The 23,590-nt window shown below is 35.6% G+C and overlaps 1 protein-coding gene across 2 annotated transcripts in view; it reads left to right on the top strand.

The window, feature by feature from the left end:
- The window catches only part of vav3a (vav guanine nucleotide exchange factor 3a), a 69,099-nt gene that overhangs the window by 17,206 nt on the left and 28,303 nt on the right, over window positions 1-23,590 (top strand). For both annotated transcript variants that reach the window (XM_089125438.1, XM_089125439.1), the window contains exons 3-12: window positions 14,130-14,188; window positions 14,285-14,350; window positions 15,994-16,105; window positions 16,183-16,275; window positions 17,313-17,381; window positions 17,478-17,581; window positions 17,665-17,764; window positions 18,060-18,155; window positions 21,497-21,565; window positions 22,458-22,544. In XM_089125438.1, the coding sequence (XP_088981564.1) occupies window positions 14,130-14,188; window positions 14,285-14,350; window positions 15,994-16,105; window positions 16,183-16,275; window positions 17,313-17,381; window positions 17,478-17,581; window positions 17,665-17,764; window positions 18,060-18,155; window positions 21,497-21,565; window positions 22,458-22,544 (855 nt within the window). The remainder of the gene's footprint in view (window positions 1-14,129; window positions 14,189-14,284; window positions 14,351-15,993; window positions 16,106-16,182; window positions 16,276-17,312; window positions 17,382-17,477; window positions 17,582-17,664; window positions 17,765-18,059; window positions 18,156-21,496; window positions 21,566-22,457; window positions 22,545-23,590) is intronic.

Raw genomic sequence — 23,590 nt, 5'->3', positions numbered from 1 at the left:
TTGTAACCAGGCACTAAAGCATTTACCCATAAAACTAGCTTTGAACCAATTGGATCGCTTGGGTCCTAAGGTGGGACTCATCTCTTCACCACACCGGCATTGACATGTCACAGAGCAATATGGGTTGAAGATGTGTGTTGGGTTGCTCAAACGCTTGAGTGTTATTCGATTTTCCGAGGGTACGATGGTTAAGAATGAAATGGCTAGAATTTATTCACACCTCTACTATTGAATCTAACATATCATCAAGTACGAATTGCAGTCTGTGAGGTAAACTAAACGCTATTGGCTATTTGAAAAGGGGCAGGAGCAATTCAATATGTCTTGCCTTAGCTTCCTGTTTTAGTGGAAACTAGCCAACACATCGTACAAAGCTGCGCGCTCCAAGGCACTTCAGTGGGTCTTTAAATAACATGGAAATGGACAAAAAATGCAACCCCTGCTGCGTCCAAACTCATTTCAGAAGGCTAATGGAGTGACAAAATCGACCATTTGACTAAACGTCGCTCGTTTGAGGTGTTACACCTCCCTATTTATCCTAGTATGCTTTAAAAATAGACGTGGCTTCAAAGTTCAACTAAATGTTTCCAGCTAGTTAGAGCTAATGTGTTTTTTGGCAAATAAATATTATCTTTGTTGTGCATGCAAGGGGCTCATATACGCTTCACCCTGCAATGCAATGTTTAGATGGTTCACTATCAGACATTTAGTAGAGCTTATGTCATCTGATCTTGTCCACAGCTGCATCCCGTGCACGCACATCTGTTGATTCTTTTATCTCATATTGTCTCTGTGTATGTATTCATAAGCACAGAAGGGGAAAAGTCTTCACACACACATTTAGACACTCTGTAAGACATCACCAAATTTTTTCCACATGACTGACAAAACATCTGTCTCATTCTTCTGACACTCGCTGTGGGCAAATCTGCCAACCCTTGTTTTATCACAAGTGTAGCACAAATATTGTTGGAAATATGAAGTGTGGAATAACATAACGTGGATACAGTAGGTCACTGTAAAATAGCTTCTAAAATAAATATATTTATCTGTATCAAGTTTTCACGAGCAAATTAGAATGTTCACTGAAAATTAAATAGATCTCCACTTAAAAATTTCTCACGTTTTCTTTTCAATTTATTTTATTTTCCATCTTTGTGCTGTCCGGTTGCCTGGTGTGATGATGTGTTTTCTCACTGACTGATAGATTGTAACGATTGATCTCCAGTAATAAGCTTTTGTGCTGCAGGGCTGTAAGCTTGATCGATGTTTGTCTGTATGTTTACAGCCACAGTGACAGCTCAACTAAATCATTCCATTCATAAACCTCCTCCTTTCTCATATATCCATCTGTCTTATCTATTCATCCACTTATTATCAGAGCAGAAACGTAATCTCTCTTTACTAAATGGCTAATTATGACTTATTATTTCAATTATATGAAATGGATTTATTGCCAAGTTAAGTAGCCTAATATTTATCAGGTTCATTTCATGGAAAATCCCCCTGGGGCATCATGGGGAAAAATTGACCTTATTTTTGTAATACATGCTATTTTTTATTACTGTGAACAATTCACTAGACCAATCTTCTCTTTAATTCTAATGCAACTAGTGTTTTTTACTAGTTTTTTATTCTTTATATATATATATATATATATATATATATATACTGTATATAATATTATATTTACCCATATTAATGACCCTAAATAAATAACAACTAATGGTGACTTTAACTATTTTGCTGCTGCTCAGAAAAGTTTTTTTTTCCATGTAGAAAATCATTTGGTCTTAAACAAGCAGTTTTAGGGACTTACATTGTATGTCATAACTGGGAACTTTGCCTACAAGCTTTATGTGATATATTGTATCCCATGATGTTATTGAAACATCAGTCATGTGATCCCATCATCAGCACTTCTGTTCTATTCTGAGCCACATGCTGCTGACAAATGAATGGAAATAAGTTCAAATATAAGTTCAAATATTTGCTTCTGCATTTTCACTGCACACAGGCTGACTTTGCAAGTTGGAACCAATGAGTACAGATTAGGTGAAGTTCTCCTTAATGTCAGTTAGTTTGGTGAACCTTGAGTGGTGAAGTGACAGAATTTCCTGAGGAATTGTGTTGAAATTATTCAACAGTAAATCTTGTTTGTTCTTGTAAATGTTGTCCCAGACAGCAAACTGACATTGAATCAACGTGGAAACGACGTCTCTCATGACATTGAAACAACGTTGATTTGCTCATCGAATTAACGTTGAACCAACGTCAGACGCGGCATTCTTCAAAGCTAAATGAAATCGAAAATTGGTTTGCTTTCATAACGTTGAAACAACGCGTTGATTTCAAGTTGATTTTCCGTTAGTTTTGAAAAAATTACGCGTCTGACGTTGGTTCAACCTTAATTCGATGAGCAAAACAATGTCAGATCAACGTTGTTTCGATGTCATATTTCCACGTTGATTCAATGTCAGTTTGCTATCTGGGGTTTCATTCAAATCATATTTAGCACTGTAAATGATTAGATCTGTGTGTTTGTACGTATGTTGAATGCTTGTAGGCTTTGGATGAGATAGAACAAGAACAGAAGACAACAAAACCCACTCATGCTTTGGAATAGAAAACATTTAGAGAAAGAGACAAAGTGAGCATCTGTACTGCTATTGGATTTCCATAGTTAAATATATCACTGCCACTAAGTAGAAAAACTATAATCAATGTCTTCTCTCACTTTGCCAGCTTGCCTCTCTCTTTATTCGTCTCTGTCTTTTCTACTTTTAGTCTTTATATTATGGACATTGATTGAACAAGAAAGCCTATAAAGATGCAGACACACTCCTGAGGGTGAAGTGCCCTTCAAGGCTCTTGTTCATGAGCGGATGTGTGGCGCTTATTGAGTATCGAGTGACAAGGTTTTTCAATAATGGATGCAGAGTGGTTGTTGTAGAAAACCATTTGAGGGGGTTTGTGGTGGTCGGTCTGTAAACCTATAGTGAGCTGCCTAGCTAGACAGCATGTTTAGGCTACATAGGCACATTTTTGAAAAACCTGGAGATTGTATTATATTTCATTTAATGCTGATGAGTATATAAAAAATGTACTGTCTAATTAAAATAGACTAATACAGTTTAGAGTAACATATTAGCATAGCAACAAATGCTAACAGCAAACTGTATTGGAAATAGGTGTTACTCAAGCCATGTAATCTCATGACAGAATGTAAGACACATCACGCTGAATGATAGTATCCAGGAATCATCGTTTTGTTGAGTGTTCGAAGCAGTTCAGGCCTGAGCGCTACAATGTCGGGATGTGTCAGAGCTCTTTGAAAGGAACTACAGCACCTGACATCTGCTATTAGTCAAGAGTGTGTGGGGATGTGAAGTGTTAGGCTCTCAGAATGAGAACAAACACCACACACATATGGAGGCGTGTGTCAAGTGCTCTGACTGTCCTCGAGGATACGCATTGATGATACCCATGCTCTCACTGAACTGTGCAGAGGTGAAATCTAACAGTTTTCCAATTTCTCCAGATTCCAGATATGTTTTTTTGTTGTACTTATAGGCTAGTATACCTGTGTGACATGTATGCAGAAGATTTAAATGTCAGGAGTTGAAGATTACATGCAAGGGTTTCATCAGGTTTCTTGCTGATCCCAGATTGTGTGTGTCTCTCTCTCTGTGTTTCTGTCTGCTTGGCTGTCTAACCCCAGTCACAGTGTCACATGCCCTCGAGCAGAGAGCTGTAAACTGCTGGAAAGCATTCACACTTCCTCTTTCCTGACTTGTCGACCTCTTACTACTACGTGGCTTTCCCTGAAGGTTGAGTTGCGAGCTTACTCACGCTTCCTGTGTCGACTCATGGGGCCCCATGACAGAGGGGGATGGGGTGCGTGTTTAGACGAAGTGTGTGTGTGTGTAGACACCAAACCCTTGCTGAGATTAAGACCCTTGAACACATCTGAAGTCATTGGGAGAACTGGGCTCTTAAAAAAAAAGCATTATAGGTAACTGTCAGTTTGCAAAACTATTGAAATTATGTAAAGAAACTCTATAAAGTCTGTCAGTGAGGCATGCAGAGCTGCTGCTTTTGTGTTTGAAATTGTATATATTTGAGGTTAAATTACAGCAAAAACTAAAACCATTTAAAAAAATGATAATTTAAATGAAGTAAACATTAAGTAAGCTGGTTTGTGGTGGGCGTTATGTCGCAATATGGCTGCCGTCGCATCATCCAGGTGATGCTGCACATTGGTGGTGGCTGAGGAGACCACTTCCATGTAAAGCGCTTTGAGTACCCAGAAAAGCACTATATAAAAATAACGAACAAATTATTAACTGAAATAAAATAAATAAAATAAAAACGTATTTTATTTCAGCTAGTTGCCAAAACAACATTTAGTTTAGTTTTAGTTTACATTTATATTAGGGCTGTCAAACGATTAATCGCATCCAAAATAAAAGTTTGTGTTCACATAATATATGTGGGTGCACTGTGTATATTATTTTTTTTTATTTTAATTATTTTTATATATATATAAATACACACACATGCATGTATATTTAAGAAAAAAAATATTATTTATTTATAAAATATTTATATTTATATATAAAATAAATTGTATATAAATCTATATACAGTATATATGTGAAAATATTTCTTAAATATATAATCGCGATTAATCGTTTGACAGCCCTAATTTATATACATTACATTTTTTTAGACTAAAATGAAAATAAAATGTAAAATACATAAAAAAAAAAAAAAAAAAAAAAAAAATATATATATATATATATATATATATATAATAAAATTATAATTGTATCTCACTGATACTAATAACAATGGTTGGAACAAAGCTTTTATCTATCGTCGTTGTGCCATTTTAAAAGGAACTATCTAAATTATCATGCATTTCCTGAAATGTATTGAAAAATCAGAACAACTGCTAAAGCTGCTTGCTTCCTCTACAATGTTTCTCACTGAGCAGATGAAAGGCAGGTGTGTGTTTTGGTGTGCTTGGTTCCTTGCTGTGGTCAGTGCCATCACAGATGGGGCTTTTTGCAGAGCGCGTTTAACCCTCCTATCATAACCACTAAGGGTCCTATGTAAAGAACTGCAGCATCAAACACTCTGTACCACCTTAGTGTCCTATTTACACATCATGTTTAAAGTGGGCTGCAAAGATGGATTTTTTCAGTCTGTAGTGGGCGCTTGGCGCAAAAACACAAAAGCTGAATTGTGCTTGAAGCCGTTATAAGCTGTTTAATCCTTGGAAGCGCGGCATTGCGAGGCTTTACACTGAAGGTGTCATTTTTAAAGCCAATTAGAGATATTTTTGTTTGCAGATTTGATATTTTTTTTTATTCCAGCGCACCCTCAAGCCATCTGTTTGGATCCCATCAGCTCCATGCAGGGAAGCTCAAAGCCATGTGCTTTAGAAAAGATGTCCTCCCAAGGCCGTCTGTTAAACTTTCATGAGGGTCTTAAGCATTCGACTGAAATGCAGCCAGGAACAGATTTTTAGGAACTGTTTTGAGTCCACAGTGCACGGATGATGATATTTTAGCATAACTTCATCATAAAAATGTCACAGAGGGAACTTTAGCCACACAGTATTTTTGTGTTGAGGTGCAGGACATAAGTGCAATGTATAAGAATGTTTGTGGATCTGAATAAATGTCATAGGTTTCTAACAGTTAGTTGCAGTAGTATTTAATAAATACTTGTAAAATTATAGTGTAAATTACAAGAAATAATAAAATCAACTTTCAGTCAAATATTGTTTCTGCAGGTTACATCAGTACACTAGTAGTTGGTGACAAGTCTTTATGAGTGACTCATGAATCATTCATTCAACCGATTTGTAAAAAAATGGCAATTCATTCAGAATCGAAACTAGTTATAAATGAGTAATTGAATGATTAATTCAACCAATCATTCATGAATGTAAATATTCATTAATATGCTTCGTAATACATTTGTTTGCTTCTCAGCAAAAATGTATATACAGTATGCAGTTATTTGTGTGTGATAATCAGCCCAATATGTTATATTTTAGGGCTGTCAAACGATTAATCCCGATTAATCGCATCCAAAATAAAAGTTTGTGTTTACATAATATATGTGGTTGCACTGTGTATAATTATTTTATATATTTTATATATATATATATAAATACACACACTTATGCTTGTATATATTTAAGAAATATTTTCAATATTTCAATTTTATATAATGTATATTATATATAAATATAAATATTTTATAAATAAATATTTTTTTTTTAAATATACATGCATGTGTGTGTATTTATATCTGTACAAAATAATTATACTCAGTGCACCCACATATATCATGTAAACATGAACTTTTATTTTGGATGCGATTAATCGCGATTAATCGTTTGACAGCCCTAAAAAAAAATCAATTGCATATAAAGCATGCTCGAGGCATAGATGTCAGTCAGCGACTTTGGACCGGTAACTCTCACTGGCTGAAGAAGTTTAGAACTAGTATTTATTGAAAACACACAGTAATGTCATCAAAACAGAAGTGAAAACATGACAGATTATACACCACTGTTATGATTCCATCTCGTCATCACGGTATTCAGTTGAAATTCCACTTGCTCTGCATACTTAAATAGGAAATGGTCCTATTTAGTTCCTGAAGGATGATGCTGAGCTGTGTGGGCAGTGTGTGGGTGCGGGAGAAGCTGTGTGGAGTTTCATTTGGTTGTGAAACAGAAATGCAGAAAATTCTTTTGATAAGTTATCATTTTCATATTGCGATAAAGATCTTGGGTTCATGAGATTCCCTATCATAAACGGTCTCATATAATATTGTACGGTTTAAATCAAACGTATTCACATTACAAGGAAATGATCATTTTCAATAAAAAGAAAGACAGCAATGAGCTGAGATCATTATGTAGGTCATAATAGCAGCTGTTTCCTCTCGAGATCAGTGTTAGCGTTGGGGTTTTCAGCGAAATATTACTCAGGACTAATATGTTGTGAATATGTTGCCACGTGAGCACCGGTTCTGTCTGTGCAGTGTTGTTTTCACCTCCAAGAACATTGGCGTAGAGTTTAGGATGGACTTGCCAAAAATGGTGATATTGCAAACACAGTTGTAAAGGCCAGAAAGTAAATTTCATCCTGTTCATGAAGTTTATGTTTTTGTCCTGATCTGCAGATGTTCAATTCTGAACGGTTGGGTATAGTATCAGTATGAAAAAGCAGACAAACAACCGTTTTTATTTCTTCTGTGGAACAAAAAGTACTAATAAATCAATAATGCATCTCATAAAGACTGTTAAGTTCCAAAAATGACAAAAACAAACCAAAACATCTGGATAAAAGTGGTCCACATGGTTTGAATGACAAAATCTAAAGATATTATTCACCAATAATCTTTCCCTTCAGTGAACTGATCATTGAGTCAGTAAGAACTCACATTTGTGAACACATCAGTCAGATTTGTGAATCGTTTGTTCAGTCCAATGTCTGTTTGTTTATGGCCTGAAGAGTTATGAAAGAGTTTAACAAAGGAGGGTTTTTAAATATGCAAATGGAAGCTGTTCATCAGTCATCTCTGACCATGTCATTCTTCAAGTTGAAACATCTGTAAGTGTATTCTACTTTCACTTGCTTTCATGGCTGTGGTTTTATTTATAAGGCAGTATCGAACTGTTTCTGAGCACAGCTTTAATTATAGGGTACATCCATAAAAGCACAGATAAGTAAAATGAATAATTAATTTGCATAAAAATGTAAAAATGTAACTGAATTAAAAATTCATTTCATTATCATGTTAGATATGACCTTGACAGTCATGGGACCCATTAAACAGCTTCTGTACCAGTGTCAGTCACATGTCCTCTGAGGTCTGTGAATGATATTATATTAAGCTCCAGTGATCCATAATCACTGATCTGGAATCTGAAAGTAAGGAACGCTTCAGGAACGTGCCTGCTGGAAAGCCACAAAGAGGGAGAGATAAGAGAGTGGATATAAATGTCTACTAGCCGTAATGGTCTATACGAGACAACGCTTGTCTGCTTTTAGACAGAGGCACAGAAATAGACCACAAAGGCTTCTGGGGGATTTTGATGTCTGATTGAGGCTCATAATTAAACATTAACTCTCACTGAGTGCAAAATTACAGTGGAGAACATCACCAGGGATTAGACAGAGATGTTTTTACAAGACCATTTTTTTTTTTTACAATCAAATTGATGTGAGTTTTGGAGACTAGTTTAAAATATGCATGTTAAAAGAGTAGTTCCCTTTAAAAAAAAAAAAACTTTTGCTGATAATTTACTCACCCCCATGTCATCCAAGATGTCCATGTCTTTCTTTCTTCAGTCGAAAAGAAATTAAGGTTTTTGATGAAAACATTCCAGCATTTTTCTCCATATAATGCACTTTACTGGTAACCAAACGGTTCAAGGTCCAAAAGACTTTCAGTACAAACTGCAAACTGTTCAAAGGGCTTTAAACGATTTCAGACGATGAATAAGGGTCTTTTCAAACGAAACGATCGCTCATTTTGAAAATAAATAACAAAGTTTAAGTTTTATAAGCACAAATGAGCGTTCGTGACTCTCCTGTTCGAACTCGTTCATCAATGAACGAATCTTTTTGAACCAAATGACACGAAAAAAGATTCGATTTAACTTTTTCTGTGGCCTGTGTTTTATGCAAAGACAAAACCGTTATTAAATGCTTTACTACTTTAATACAAACACAAAGTACCAAACAACAAAACTAAGTTTGAAATATAAAACAATGAAAATCCTTCATTATTTCATGGATGGTTTTATTATGAATCAGAATGCAGGGAGGTATCGGTTGGTGTTGGTTATTGAAGTGTGACAGTATTGGACTGGATTATGAAATCAGATACTTGTCCTATAACATGGTGAATGTAGAAACCAGCTGTGGTAAAATATTGATGAGAAAAGAATCACAGAATATATCATATGTATTCCCACTGCCTGTTTAATACTCACTCAGATGTCCAATATAATATGCTTTATAGCTATACGTTAAACTTTTGTAATATTATTTGACTGTCCAGTAAATATGAAACTGTTTGTACTTGTGTATCCGGTGTGTGTGTGTACACCTGGCATTGGTATACGCGTATCTTGCCAAGGACCGTGTATGTGGCCTGTTGATGCCATCTATCTGAATAGTTTATCTGTGTCATGCTCTGTACTTGAGACATTAAAGGACAGCGGATAGATTAAGACAGATAAAGACAAGATGAGACTGACAGGAAACGTGCTCTTGCAGTTTGATGATAGATGGGAGATGATATGGGTGGCGCTTTCCACAAATAGGGTCAAATTTGTTTTTGAAATGAAAAACTAGCTAGTTTTAAACATAACTTTGTTTCAAATAGATGTTTATTTAATTTTTAAAACAGTCACACAAATCAAACTGTATTTAACTGTTCAAACTGTCCCGGATAATGTCCTAAAATAATAACATAACATTCAGGCTTTCTAATGTCGACAGTCCACATTTTCTGAAGGTTGAGCACCTCCTTTCATGGAAAAAGAGGCTGACGTATGTACGTTTTAATCAGATGGATCTCCCTGGAAGTCCCTGGACCTGGTGCCGGCGATTCTGCAGCAGAGACTGCATTTCCTTAATGTGCGTTAATTACGGTTGAAATGTTCTTAAACTTTCAGTCCACTTTGTTTAACTTGCGTCAGCAAATCTGGCATTGTGAGCAAGATTTTCCAAGAACTATTTTCCAACTACTATATATCAGGGGCGTGCAGTTGTGTTCTGAAATGAGGAGGCAAAGTCATCACAGTTTTTTTTTATGTTTTTGTTTTTAATAAATCAAATGTAAATGCATGCCCCAATTGCATGATGTTGTCACATGTTCCTGGTTAAATAAACATTACATCAAAATAGAGAAACCAAATTCAATTCTAATTTTGTATTTTTACATTAATTATGTAAATAAAGTTCTGTTTATTAATTTTTATTACACTATATATATATATATATATATATATATACTATATTATACTACTATTATACTATATATATATATATATATATTAATTAATTACATATATAAAATATAGTGCGTGTACAGATGATACAAACAAAAATATATTTGTTATTTTATCTTTATATTTAACTGTTTTTTAATCTATATTATTATGTTATGATATATACACTCTAAACCATGCTGGGTTGTTTTAATCCAAATTTGGGTAAAATATGGACAAACCCAAATGTTGGGTTAAAAATGTAATTTAAAATTTTAACCCAACTTGAATTTTCACTTTCAAATCTACATTTTTTTTTATTGCATTTTTAACCCAACACTTGGGTTTGTCCATATTTGACCCAAATTTGGGTTGAAACAACCCAGCATTTTTTAGAGTGTATTATTTAGTTGTTTTCAGACAAATCATGAGCAGTATATTTAAAAGTTCTGTATTTTCTTTTTCTCATTCACTGTTCTTGTGCAATTTTTATGTATTAAATTATGAATAGGAGAAAGGCCGCAATGTTATTTTAGAATATGAAACCAGACTCGAGCAGATTCACTGAGCACACTTAAGAGTCATACCGAAATCGTATTGCTGTCACTTCAGTGAATGCATCTACAAACCAACCTGCAAACTTTCATCTCGGCACATTTTTTTTTGAGAAATGGAAACAATCTTCTTCAGAGACAATCCTCTCAACATTCACAGAGGGAGAAACATTCCCATTGTTGTTGGAATGGGAAACAGTCTAAGGTCATGGATCCACCAACTCACTTTTACTGTGTTTACAGGGGGTCTTTGAAGCACGCCACCTGTTAGAAACGGTTCCCACCCTTTCCTCTCCTTTAACCGGTTATGTAAGCCCTAATCAGATCCTGGAAATAAAGGGGCTTTTCTTGAACTCTCAGTGCACCTTCCCTTTTCTAAATGCATAATGTCATGCACTTAATTTTCCCTAGAACACTTAGAAAGCTTGTAATTTTGTGTCATGTACAAAAAGCTCTGTGCTATTTTTGCAATGCCGAGACATGGCCTGATGCTCTGTAACCCCTTGAAAGTGAAAGTAGCCTTTTGCTTAGTTTGCACCAGCTCCATTTTTGGTCTTCCTATTCTGTGCTGTGCCGGTTTTTATGAGAGACAGAGATCCGTGTACAGAATGAACACTTGCACCTTTGAGATTTTCTCTATTTGTCTGAACCGTAGTGTACAGCTCCTCGCCTGAACAGGAAGCCAGACAAACCATTCATCTCTTTTAACTGTATTATAATTTCCTGTGTCTGCATGTTTGTCTTTTATCAGCGCTGATGTGTCTAAAGCACAAAACACTACATTTACAGCATGTTTATTAACCAAACTAGGTGGAACTTACTGTAATGCAAATCATGTGATTTACGTTTTGAAGTGTTACAATATAGCGAGGTGCTGATATGAGGGTGGGAGGGTGGAAATCCCAGCTGAGATTTCCCAAACGCAGCATACGGTATAACCAACAGATAGACAGCCAGCTTCATACTCAGCCAACGTGTAGTTTGGGTTAGTGAGGTTACAGAAAATCAAACACATTTATCATTTAATTGTATCAATCCTTTACGATTTTTACCCACGTAAACACAAAAAGAAATGTTAGACAGGATGTTCGTGCTGCTCTTTTTCATGCAATGAAAGCGAACGGTGATGAGGGTCTGTCATTCACCAAAAACCATAAAAGTACAGTCCATATGACTTATTATGGACTTTTATGGTGCTTTTATGGTACTTTTTGTCTTTTTATTTATTTTTTTAGCTTGAAAGTTTGGTCAGCAATTCTCCATTCCCTTTCATTCTAAACAAAAGGAACAGTTTCTGCTTTCTGTTGAACTTCTCCTTTTGTGTTCCACTGAAGAAAGAAAACCACTGACGATATCATTTAGTGCCTTCATCTTAGCGTCTTCTTATGGGAACTACAAAGTAAGTCCTTACATCAAGGTTTTTTAGGTTTCCCCCAAAAAATTGCAAGCCTTCATTCACAAACTGACTTAACCGCTCTACCTCCAACAATGCGGATGAATTATTGGTTGCACATAAGATCAAATAAATGCATTGGATCAGATCTCTTTGCAAGACTGAATCTTAGACAGGATGAGCATCTTTCAGTAAAAGCGGTCAGAGTAGCGTGCATGGATTGACAGTTGCTTCACTCTGTGTGCTCTGTATTCATGATGTAATTCAGTTGTCATGCACACAGCAGAGTAAAGCTGAGCTGGTGTGATTGCAATTGATTTCTGAACACATCTTCCCCAGGCGCTAACGGGTTCGAATGCTCAAACCACATATGTGCTAAATCTCCATAAATAGTTTTTTTTTTTTTTTTTTTACATTTTGGTATTAATTAGTTGTGCATATATTTGTTTGACCTTGTTTTTGTTTGTATGCATTTGAATGGACACCTGTGCAAAAATTGTTCATGACCTGACTGTAAAATCTGGCATTGATATGTTGATTATTCAGCGCTCATAAGCAGCTCTGTGGAAGATCAGAGAGGTGAACACTCTTGGTGAATGTGTAGCACAAAAAAATTTGGATGAATCTTTCATATTTTTCATGTCAGAGGCTGATTGTGCATGTAAACCTGAACGGCATTGAAATGTTGATGCACACTGACCCCTGCTGGTCCTAATGTTGCAGTGCTGTTATTTCTGTTTTGAAGATTTTGTGTTCTTTATTGGAAACACTATCTTTTAAAAAACGAGTTGCCAAAAAAGCTTTTTCAATAATCAATTGCCCATCACATCCATTGCATAAAGAGTTTGTTATCCTTCCATCTGGCCGCAGATATAGAGTAATGGGGGGGAGAACTGGGAGGTTTAAGAACTCATTCATACCAACTGCTATTTTAATGCTGAATAGTCTGTAACCATGTGTGTTCCTTTTGTTTCGTGTAAGTCCATGTGCGTTTTGTGATGTGTAGCACCTGTGCAAAACCAATTTCCTAAGGGATAAATAAACTAAACTGAACTGAAACTGAACTTCATAATTAAAGGGGCAGCTCAGTTTTGAAAAAACTTTTGCTGATAATTTCCTCACCCCCATGTCATCCAAGATGTCCATGTCTTTCTTTCTTCAGTCGAAAAGAAATTCCAGCATTTTTCTCCATATAATGCACTTAAGTGGGAACCAAACGGTTCAAGGTCCAAAAGACACTTTCAGTACAAACTGCAAACTCTTCAAAGGGCTTTAAATGATTCCAGACGATGAATATCTCGGTCTTATCAAGCGAAACGATCGCTCATTTTAAAAAAAGTTACGTTTAAGAGATGCACGTTCGTGACTCTCCTGTTCGAACTCGTTTATCAACATGAACGAATCTTTTTCCGAGTCAATTCATTTGTTTCGTTCGTTGAATGAACCAAATGACTCTGAAAAAGATTCGTTCATTTTGATGAACGAGTTCGAACAGGAGAGTCACAAATGTGCGTCACAAAACAGAGCAAGGTGACCATATGAGTTCATAAAACTTAAACTTTGTTATTTATTTATTAAATGAGCGATCGTTTCGCTTGATTAGACCCTTATTCATCGTCTGAAATGGTTTAAAGCCCTTTGAACAGTTTGTAGTTTGCACTGAAAGTGTCTTTTGGACCTTAAACCGTTTGGGTTCCATTGAAGTCCATTATATGGAGAAAATCCTGGAATGTTTTCATCAAAAACCTTAATTTCTTTTCGATTGAAGAAAGAATGACAAGGACATCTTGGATGACATGGGGGTGAGTAAATTATCAGCAAAAGTTTTTTCAAAAGTGAACTACCCCTTTAACATTTACAAACATATTTCATTATATAATACTTGTCAGGGTTTTTATAATAATAATGTTTTAAATGAAAGGCGTGTACACATTAATGCATATGAACTAATGCACACACACACATACAGCTTAATTTGGATTGGTCAAACATTGGCTAAACTTTCCTCTCTTGCAAAAAAATAATAATAATAATTTAAGCTCAAATCAATATTTCATGTGTTTTTAAGTAGAGTACATGCAATAATGACCGTTTGTTTTTATATTATCCCTTACTTAATAAATAATGAGTATTCGTGTCTTTTTCTTCTTAGGTTATGGACACACTGTCCAAACTCTCTCATACACACATTGCACAGCAGACTGGAATAAGGTACAGTACATAATAAAAAAAAAAGAAATGAAAAATTAGAACTATTTTACGAGTGCAAATGAAAATGCATACGTTCTCTCTCTCTTTCTATTCCAGGCCATTTCCCACAGAAGAGAGTGTTGAGGACGAAGACATCTATAACCACCTAGAGGATCTGATAGAGTGAGTCATTTTTTTTTTTGCTTACATTGCTCGTCTTCCTCTGCGGAAACAAGATGATATTTTAACCTTCAGCTCACTGTACGGTAATAGGTTAGGAGAGATATAGGAGCCTCAGGCTGGAGTACTTAGGTTGATGTTAACATGTTGAGTCATGGCATAACACACATACTATGCTCCTATAGATATCCTCAGATCCTCATGTGCAAAATATGACTTTTGCCAACTTTTACTAAGTGTTGTTAACACATAAAGAGATCTTTTTTCAGTTAGGATCTTATATAATTATGGAAGTTTTTTTTCACAATGTAATAAAAACAAGTTAATTATGCTTATATCTCACAATTCTGACTTTATAACTTATAACTTACTTTATATCTCAAAATTCAGAGAAAAAGGTCAGAATTGCAAGTTATAAACTCACAATTGAAAGACAAAATGGTGATATAATTGTGATATAAACTCAAAATTGCATGGAAAAAAAGTCCTAAAAAGTCACCATTACCTTTCTCATTGCAAATTTTTCCTCTCTATTCCTAGTTTATATCTAAAAAAAAGTTGCAAAATTGCAAGAAATAAACTTAGAATTGCTAGATATAACTTGGAATTGCACGAATAGTCAGAATTTCAAGATACAAATTTGCTCCCAATCCTGACTTATTTTTTGTCGCAATTGCAAGTTTATAATTTGCAATTCTGACTTTTTTCTCAGAATTGTGAGATATAAACCCGCTATTGCGAGTTATAAACTCTGAATTGTGAGATATAAAGACATAATTGCATTTTGTTATGTTTTATTCAGTGGTGGAAATAAGCTTCAAAACCGTATATAGTCTTTAAATGTCAGATTTGTCAGAATGTTATGCTGTTAAATTAAATTCGGTTGTCACCGTAACTACGTATGGGATTTTATTTTTTTATAAAAATGTAATCAGTCTGTTAGTTTCAGTTTTAGTTAATGATAACATCACTGCTTCTGAAGAAATATAGGATTGTACTGAGTAACCATGCCGTAGTCAGGCCGTTGGCAACACGAAGCCTCAGCAGAAACGTCTGCTCTCCTCATATGACATGCTCGCGGATTTGATATTATGCGTAGCAAATATTGATGTTGCTGTCACTGTGTTTTGGCTCCACCTCATCACATCTGTTTCTTAAACACACATTCACACACAAGGCCCTCTAGCAGAGTGTTGTTTTCCTCATGTGATGGTTTGTTCATATGAAACGCATTTGCCGAGTGCTTTTCCCTGGAGGGCGATGTGCCAGTACGATTTTGTCCCTGTCAGAAAGAGACTTTTTTTCTTGAAGGCGTTTCGTAATAGATTCAAACTACAGACATGGTTAGGAAAACAGATCAACGCAGTTTCTCTCTCTTTTGTGCCCATCTGGAGAACGTATTTGAGTGATTTTAAGGCCTGACTCAGCTATAATGTCTTTTTCGTCGTAGCTGAAAACATGTGTTTAATTTAGACGAGGGAAACATTATCGCTTTAAACCCATCATGAGCAATTGCGAGAAGAGGTCTTTTTCTCCTGAAGCATTTGAACACATTGTGCTGTCCATTTGCAGCCAAAACATTTATGTACCAAAGTTAACTATTTGGAGAAACACTGAATGTTGATGGGTCTGTCTGTGTGTCTCAGTGAAAATGGTGTTGAAGATGAGGAAGATCTCTATGACTGTGTGTATAATGATGATGATGAGGCTGGAGAGGTGTATGAAGACCTGATGAAGGTCGAGGTGGTACAACCACAGGTGAGCTGACAAATATGGTTTTACAAGTAAACATGTTTAAGTTTGTTTAAGTCTCACTCTCTCTCTGCTTGTTACAGAAACAGGCCGAGACGGACATCAGGAGCTGCTGTCTAATGGAAATCAGACAGACTGAGGAGAAATACACAGAGACGCTGGACTCCATAGAGAAAGTGAGCACATGCAGTCAGGTTGTTGTAATGTGTGACATCTGACAAGTGTCTGATAAGTGAAATGGAACGCATTATTGGCTTTGGTATTTTTATTAAGAACATAATAACTACAGGAAAAACAATGAATTCATTATTTTTTTTTTTTTACCACGTTTAGATCAATGTAACTTACCATACAAAATTTGACCTAGTTGCTACCACTAGAGTTTTTGTTACAATTTCCCTCTGATGACTAAGCCACCATTATCATCAAATTATCTATAATAATCTGTGCTTTTGAAACTAAAAATAGTAACTTAAACACACTTATAAACGATAACTAATGCTAATATAAAGTTTAAATAAAAAAGTATTTTATTTTATACATTTTATTTATCCTTATCAGTTATTATTTATTATCCTTATTATTTATTAAAGGAAAGAAAATTATAGAAAAAAATCTGAAAATAGCCCATGCTTTTGAACTATTGAAAATAGTAGCCACACATTTTTAAACTATTAATCTTATAGACTATAATTTATTTATCATTAATATTGCTATTTATTTATTTATTTTTCATTCAATTTATTTCATTTAATTTATTTTACGTCTCAGTATGACAATACACATACTATAAAACCAATGTAAATTTCCACATTGATAATCATTATGTTCCAATATAGTTTTTTTTTGTTAATTTGATCAATTATTTGATTGATTGATTGATTTTAAATCTTTATACGAATATACAACATATCCACTGTAGTTACTGCAGTTTAATAAAATCATGCTAAATGCACAATTATTTTCAATCTTAGTATGAAAATACACATTTCTATTATATTTAATATAGTAAAACCATGGTGAATTTCCACAATGGTTTAAATAGTCATTATATTGCAATATAGTTTTACTCCTATTGTTTTTATTTATTTAAAAACTTACTATGAATATACAACATTTCCATTGTAGTCACTGCAGTATACAACCCTAGTTATTGTGTATTAGCTTTGCCCACATCAGCTTCTTGATCTTTATATTTCATTATTATTTTCAGTTCTTTATGAAGCCTCTGGGACAGTCGCTGTCTGGTGTGGATATTGAAAAAGTGTTCATCAATATACCAGTGAGTCACAAAACCTTCTCTAATGGAGAACAGATTTGAGCTTGAATCTGTGTGTCATCGCCCCACGCTGTATTTTCATGTTCTCCATTCCAACAGGATCTTGTGAAAGTGCACACAAGTCTTCTGAGGGAGATTCAGGATTCAGTGCTTATGCATAACGCCAGTAACCTGCACCAGATCTTTATAAAGTACAAAGAAAGGTGATCCGTTTATTCTCTTTAGCTGTTTAAGAAATAAAACCCTGCTTGCTCTTCTCACACGTGTCTGTTTTCCTGTGTGATAGATTAGTCCTGTATGGGAAATACTGCAGTCACGTAGAAACAGCCATTGCGTGTTTGGATGACATCTGTAAGAACAGAGAGGACGTCCGGCAGATGTTAGAGGTATGGTATTGTCAGACTGTGTTCATCAAACATGTCTCTGCCACTTTCCATGAATACGGTAGCACAAATCTTTGTTATTGTCCTTTAACTGAAAGTTAACATAAGTAAGTGACATAATTTAGAGCCTTTGTACAGCATGCTGGGAAGAAATGATTTATGAAAGTAGTTTTTATTTTTCACTACCAAAACTTGTTTAATTTATTTGCTGCTAGACACTGCCATCTGGTGGTTAAAAATAGTACAAAACATGTCAGAACATTTTATTGTAATAATTGGCTCTTTTCATTGTTTTCAGTTATGTTCCAAACGAGCCAACAATGGGAAGTTTACTCTGAGAGATCTGCTAGTTGTTCCGATGCAGAGAGTTCTGAAATATCATCTGCTTTTACAGGTTTGAAATTATTTTACTGTATTCCTGCTCCCACACCATCATGTTTTAACTGTCTCCAATAAGTACTTTGCAGCATAACATGCCATAATGTCTATACTGTGACGTTTTTTATTATAATGTTGTATTTGATTAGAACAATTCAACATGATAGGATATTAAATTATTCACACACACACACACACACACACACACACACACACACACACACACACACACACACACACACACACACACACACACACGCAGGGGTATGTTATTTTAGTACTTCAAGTAAAATTAAATGAAAATGGGACAACAAGTTTTTTAAAATATACTTTGTTTTATTTCAGTTAATGCATATTATAGTTAAAATATATTTTAAATAGGGCTGTGCAAAGATTAATTGCGATTAATCGCGTCCAAAACAAAATTTTGTGTTTAGATAATAAATCTGTGTGTGCTGTCTATAGTTATTTTGTATATATAAATGCATATGCATGCATATATATATATATTCAAGAATTATTTGCACGTAAATGCTGTATATATATATATAAAAATACATAATCTATATTATATATAAATATAAATATTTTATATATGAATAACACATTTTCTTAAATATATACATGCATGTGTGTGTATTTATATTTACAAAATAACTATACACAGCACACACGCATATATTATGTAAACACAAATTTTTATTTTGGACATAATTTATTTTGGACATATTTGCACAGCCCTAATTTTAATCTAAAACCATAAAAACATTTTTGCTGCTTTATAAAATATATATCATATAAATAAATAAACAAACAAATTTAATAAAGCTTTAACTAAAATTCAATCAATATGGAAATATAAAAATAAAAACTCTATTATTAACAATTTAATATTTTTATATTTTGGCACAGTACTATATAGAATAATAAGTATATTAGTCATATTTTCTTAGCCCATCAGATATTGTTTTTGATAGAAGGAAAGTAATTTCAGAGGTGGAGAAATTGTTAATATTATTGTTATTTTGATGAAAGAGTCTAAAACATTTATCATAGTATGCACTGGTGATTAATGTGCTCTTATAGAAGAAATAGGGTCAGTTCTATTAGGTGTCATGTTGTCTTTAAATGACTGCTTTACTACTAATGTCCACTAGGGGCAGTGGTGTCTGTCTTTACCGAGAAGCAGCATAATCCATGAATTTGAAATCCACCAGTAGAGGCAGTGCAGTGTAATATATTCCACTGTCCTCCAGTAGAGGCAGTATTATCCACATAATGGAGAAGCGGCAAGCTTCACCCAGTCCTGTGTTTTGGTCTGGCCGTATTCCATAAACACCTCACGCAGCTTGGCATGAATATTTCATAGTGTGTCTCTGTCCATCACACGTTAGGTCTACTGCATGACCCAGCGATGAGGGGATTTAGAAAGAAATGTGAATGAAGGCAAGAGAGAAAAAGGAAAGTAGAGAGAGGTACATAGCGTGTGTGGACTGAAGTCACCACAATCCTTCAGCGGACAGAACAGCGAAGGTGTTTTCTGAGTGTGTGTGTGTGTAAGCGTCTTCTTTGCATGCCCGCATGGCTGTCCACAGCTCAGTTCACATCCCTGCCCATCTGGCCAGCTGTTGGTTTAGGGTGTGTGTGTGTGTGTGTGTGTGCAGATAGCGTCTGTCTGTCTGCTGCCCCTCTGGAGAGCAGGCTAGCGTGTGACAGACTGTCTTTCTCTGCTCTTTGCTCTGCTGGAGAAAACCTTGGCCGATGAGAGAAAGAGCAAACCAGCTTTACAAAATGAGTTATATTAAAAAAGAATTCATAAATAATCGAATCTAATTGGTTAACATTACATTAACTGTCAGGTTGGTTTTAACATCATGAAGCCATTATAACATTTTAATGACAAATTCAATTAGTACCAAGTCACGAAAATATTCAGGACACAGTTATAATGCATCATGACAGCCAATGTCGAAGCCAAGCACATGACAGCTTAAGTTACTTTAATGTCAAGTTGTCATGACAAAGACACTGACAGGTTATGATGTAATGGTTTATGTCAAGATTTCATAACAACGACATCTTAATGTCATATTTGCATTCAAAATGTCATTATTGAGCGAAAGCATACTCAGGACATGTCATGTTATGGTTATGAAGGTGTCATGTCAGTCTTATCCACACCCCTTCAAGTAAAGTGTTTCTGAAAAGATTTTCTGTAATTGTGTAAATACGTCAAAGTAGTGTTCATGAATTAGGAAGTAAAACTATAACTATACATTATATTTAGATAAAAAGTTAAAGTTAAGAAATTGTTCCAACTAAGCCAATAAATATCACTTTAAAGTGGTCATATTTTTGGCATCGGTTCACCGAAACAAAGCAACAAGAAGATGGCGATGAGCGAATGTTAGTGATGCGGCAAAATTTGAGCCGAATTTGGGCAATAGTTTGACATTAAAAGGTGCAAGTGGGCCAGACTTTACAACAAACACCGCGATGCTGCTCTGTGAAATGACGTTTGAATGATATTCTGCAAACGTTTGGATAAGAGATTGGCTGCGTTTTATTTCTGCTGTAATCTCTGTGTTAGTGTCACACCTCCTTTCTGTCTCTATCTCGCTCTCTTTCGCTGTGTGAGGGCAGAAGGAAGCGAGAATGAAAAATAAGGTGATGTCCGTCTTTCTGCTGATAATAATGCACAGGTTCAGCTTGACTGACGCAGGGGATTTGGCTTGTGCTGGATGGCAATATATCTCTTAGGCCAAAAGGAAGGCATTTATCAGACCCGAGTAAAGGACATTCATAGCACCCTCCCTTATCCTACAGACTGGCCCAGATGTCTTGTTTACTTCATCCCGGAGCAGGAAGGCAATTTCAACCCCACAAAAACCTTTTGCTTCTCATTTCAATTCTTGAACCTGCGATGCCGGTCAGGATATTATTTCAGCTTGTGTGTGCGCATCTGGATGTGTGTGTATGAGGGAGTGCTGTATGTGTTTATTGTATTCTAACGCTTGCCTCATAATCACCTTGTATATTCTTGTAATACATTTTTTTTTTTATTGGTGTCTTTGTATCAGGGTCAAAATGATTTCTGCTTCAGTGAAAAAACCTAAAGTGTTTCCGAATGCATTTTAGATGACTTATAGCTAAATGTTCTTCCTATAATGTTGGTAAACAATGTGCACGGTTATTAAGTAGGAGTTATGAGAGCGTGTGAAAGTGACAGATGTCCTCCGGCTCGGCTTCGCTCCTGTACATCTGACTGTCTGCTGTGTTCATCATCATCTGGGTGATAATAAGACACTGAGACACGGGCCGTGAACAGCAGCTCATATCTCTCTTCCTTCCTGACAGGAACTGGTGAAACACACCCATGATGCCTCCGACAAGAGTAATTTACGGCAAGCGCTGGACGCCATGAAGGTGGGTTAAGTCCTTTTCATAAGCGTCCTGTTGCCTTGACTTCTGGGTGGTGGTCCACTGAGAAGTCTGCAGCAGTGTGAGCGCTCACTTGAACCATAAAATGACAAATGAGGCTTCCTACAGTCTTCACCCAACCTTGTTATCTGCTCTCATGCACGCATTTAGCTCCCCGTCATTGTATAATTTATACCAACAGGCTTTTAATCACCCATCTTTCTGTGATATTAGCAGCCTGGTACAATTTGAAATGACAACAGTGACTAATTTCATTCTCTAGCTATTTATTTTGCGTTGGCACACATCAACTTTTTCGTGTGAAAAGCTTTCGTTGAAAATCAATGTGGCCCTCTTGACTCAGACATGATCGAGATGGTGCCGAATGCATCTTGACAGGTAAGCGTCCGTTAATTGCGGCAAATCAAGCTGAGAAGATTTTGCAGATTGCACCGAGGGCTGCGATGATTTCATTTGGATAAATTAGCCACTTAGCATTGATTGGGGTATCGGGCTAACGCGGTTAACCTCCTCAAGTGCTCCCCTTTAAGATCCTCACGGTGGGCGAGCAGCCCCCCACTCTCTGATCATTCTAGATACGACATGATGAATGAGTCGCTATACTCCACTCGCGGGAACGGCGGGCACTGCGTTCGCAATGAGATTTGTCAAATAAGCCTCGCCTTTCAGACGCTAAATCTTATTTTGCATTTTTAGACGGAAATGAGTTGCCTTGAAAACATCACATGGGGCGATGTTCTCAATAAGGAAGCTGGCGAGTAAATATGGTTATTTTTAGGTCACGGATAGAAAGATTTCCTTGTTTGTATGCAGGTCAAAGTCTAAGCATGATGAATGTTAAGGTGTTTTGTTTTGCGTTCTGCTTTGTTCTCCTCAGGATCTGGCCCAGTATGTCAACGAGGTGAAGAGAGACATCGAGACTCTACGAGACATCGACCAGTACCAGAAATCTATTGAAAACCTTGTGAGCTAAATCACACGCTTCATATGAATCACATATGAATCATCATTTAAAAAGCAGTGCTAGGGAAACTACTATAGTCAAACTACACTTTTGATCAAGGATCTAGCTACATGATAAGCTTAAAAGACCTCAGTATTCACTGGGACAAGATCATTTACACCCAATACCATGCTATCTCATGCAAGAGTCTACTGCCTCTGAAACAGCATTTTATTTTACATGATTCTTATTTTATATTGAGGTACATATGAGGTCAGATTTTTTAAAACAAAAATAGTACATTTAACAATATTAAAGGAGTAGTTCACTTTTTAAAAAAAAAAATTGCTGATAATTTACTCACCCCCATGTCATCCAAGATGTCCATGTCTTTCTTTCATCAGTCGACAAAAGAAATTAAGGTTTTTGATTTAAGGTTCCAGTATTTTCTCCATATAATGAACTTCATTGGGAACCAAACGGTTCAAGGTCCAAATGAGAGTTTCAGTGCACCTTCAAAGGGCTTTAAACGACACCAGGCGATGAATAAGGGTCTTATCTAGGACCCTTCGAGTCATGACTCGGAAAAAAAAAATTGTTAATTTTGATGAACGAGTTTGAACAGGAGAGTCACGAATGCTCATCATCACAGAACAGAGCAAGGCGAGCATTTGTGCTTATAAAGCTTTTTTATTTTTAAATGAGCGATCATTTCGCTACACTGTAAAAAATAAACCGTAAATTTTACGGTAAAAAAACGGCAGCTGTGGTTGCCAGAACTTTACCGTTAAAAATACGGTAGGAACGTTAATGGTTTTAAAGACTTAACTTAAAATTTACAGTAATAAACCGGAATTTATTTTCTGATAAAATGTGGATTTACCAACTTATTGATGTATTGATATCTGTTTTAGACCATTGTAATATATTGACAACCATCAATCATTGATGAGAGTTACATAAGCAATCACAGCTCATCACAAGTGAATACTTGTATAAAGCAATACTTAATTAAAGAAGCTGCACAATGTCATTCACACAAACATTAAGCACCATCATGGTAACAC

The sequence above is a fragment of the Pimephales promelas genome, chromosome 22 (assembly GCF_988280905.1).
Source record: "Pimephales promelas chromosome 22, fPimPro1.hap1.1, whole genome shotgun sequence".
NCBI lineage: Eukaryota > Metazoa > Chordata > Actinopteri > Cypriniformes > Leuciscidae > Pimephales > Pimephales promelas.
Note: the sequence above shows the minus strand (reverse complement) of the source record. Positions and strands in the feature narration are given on the sequence as shown.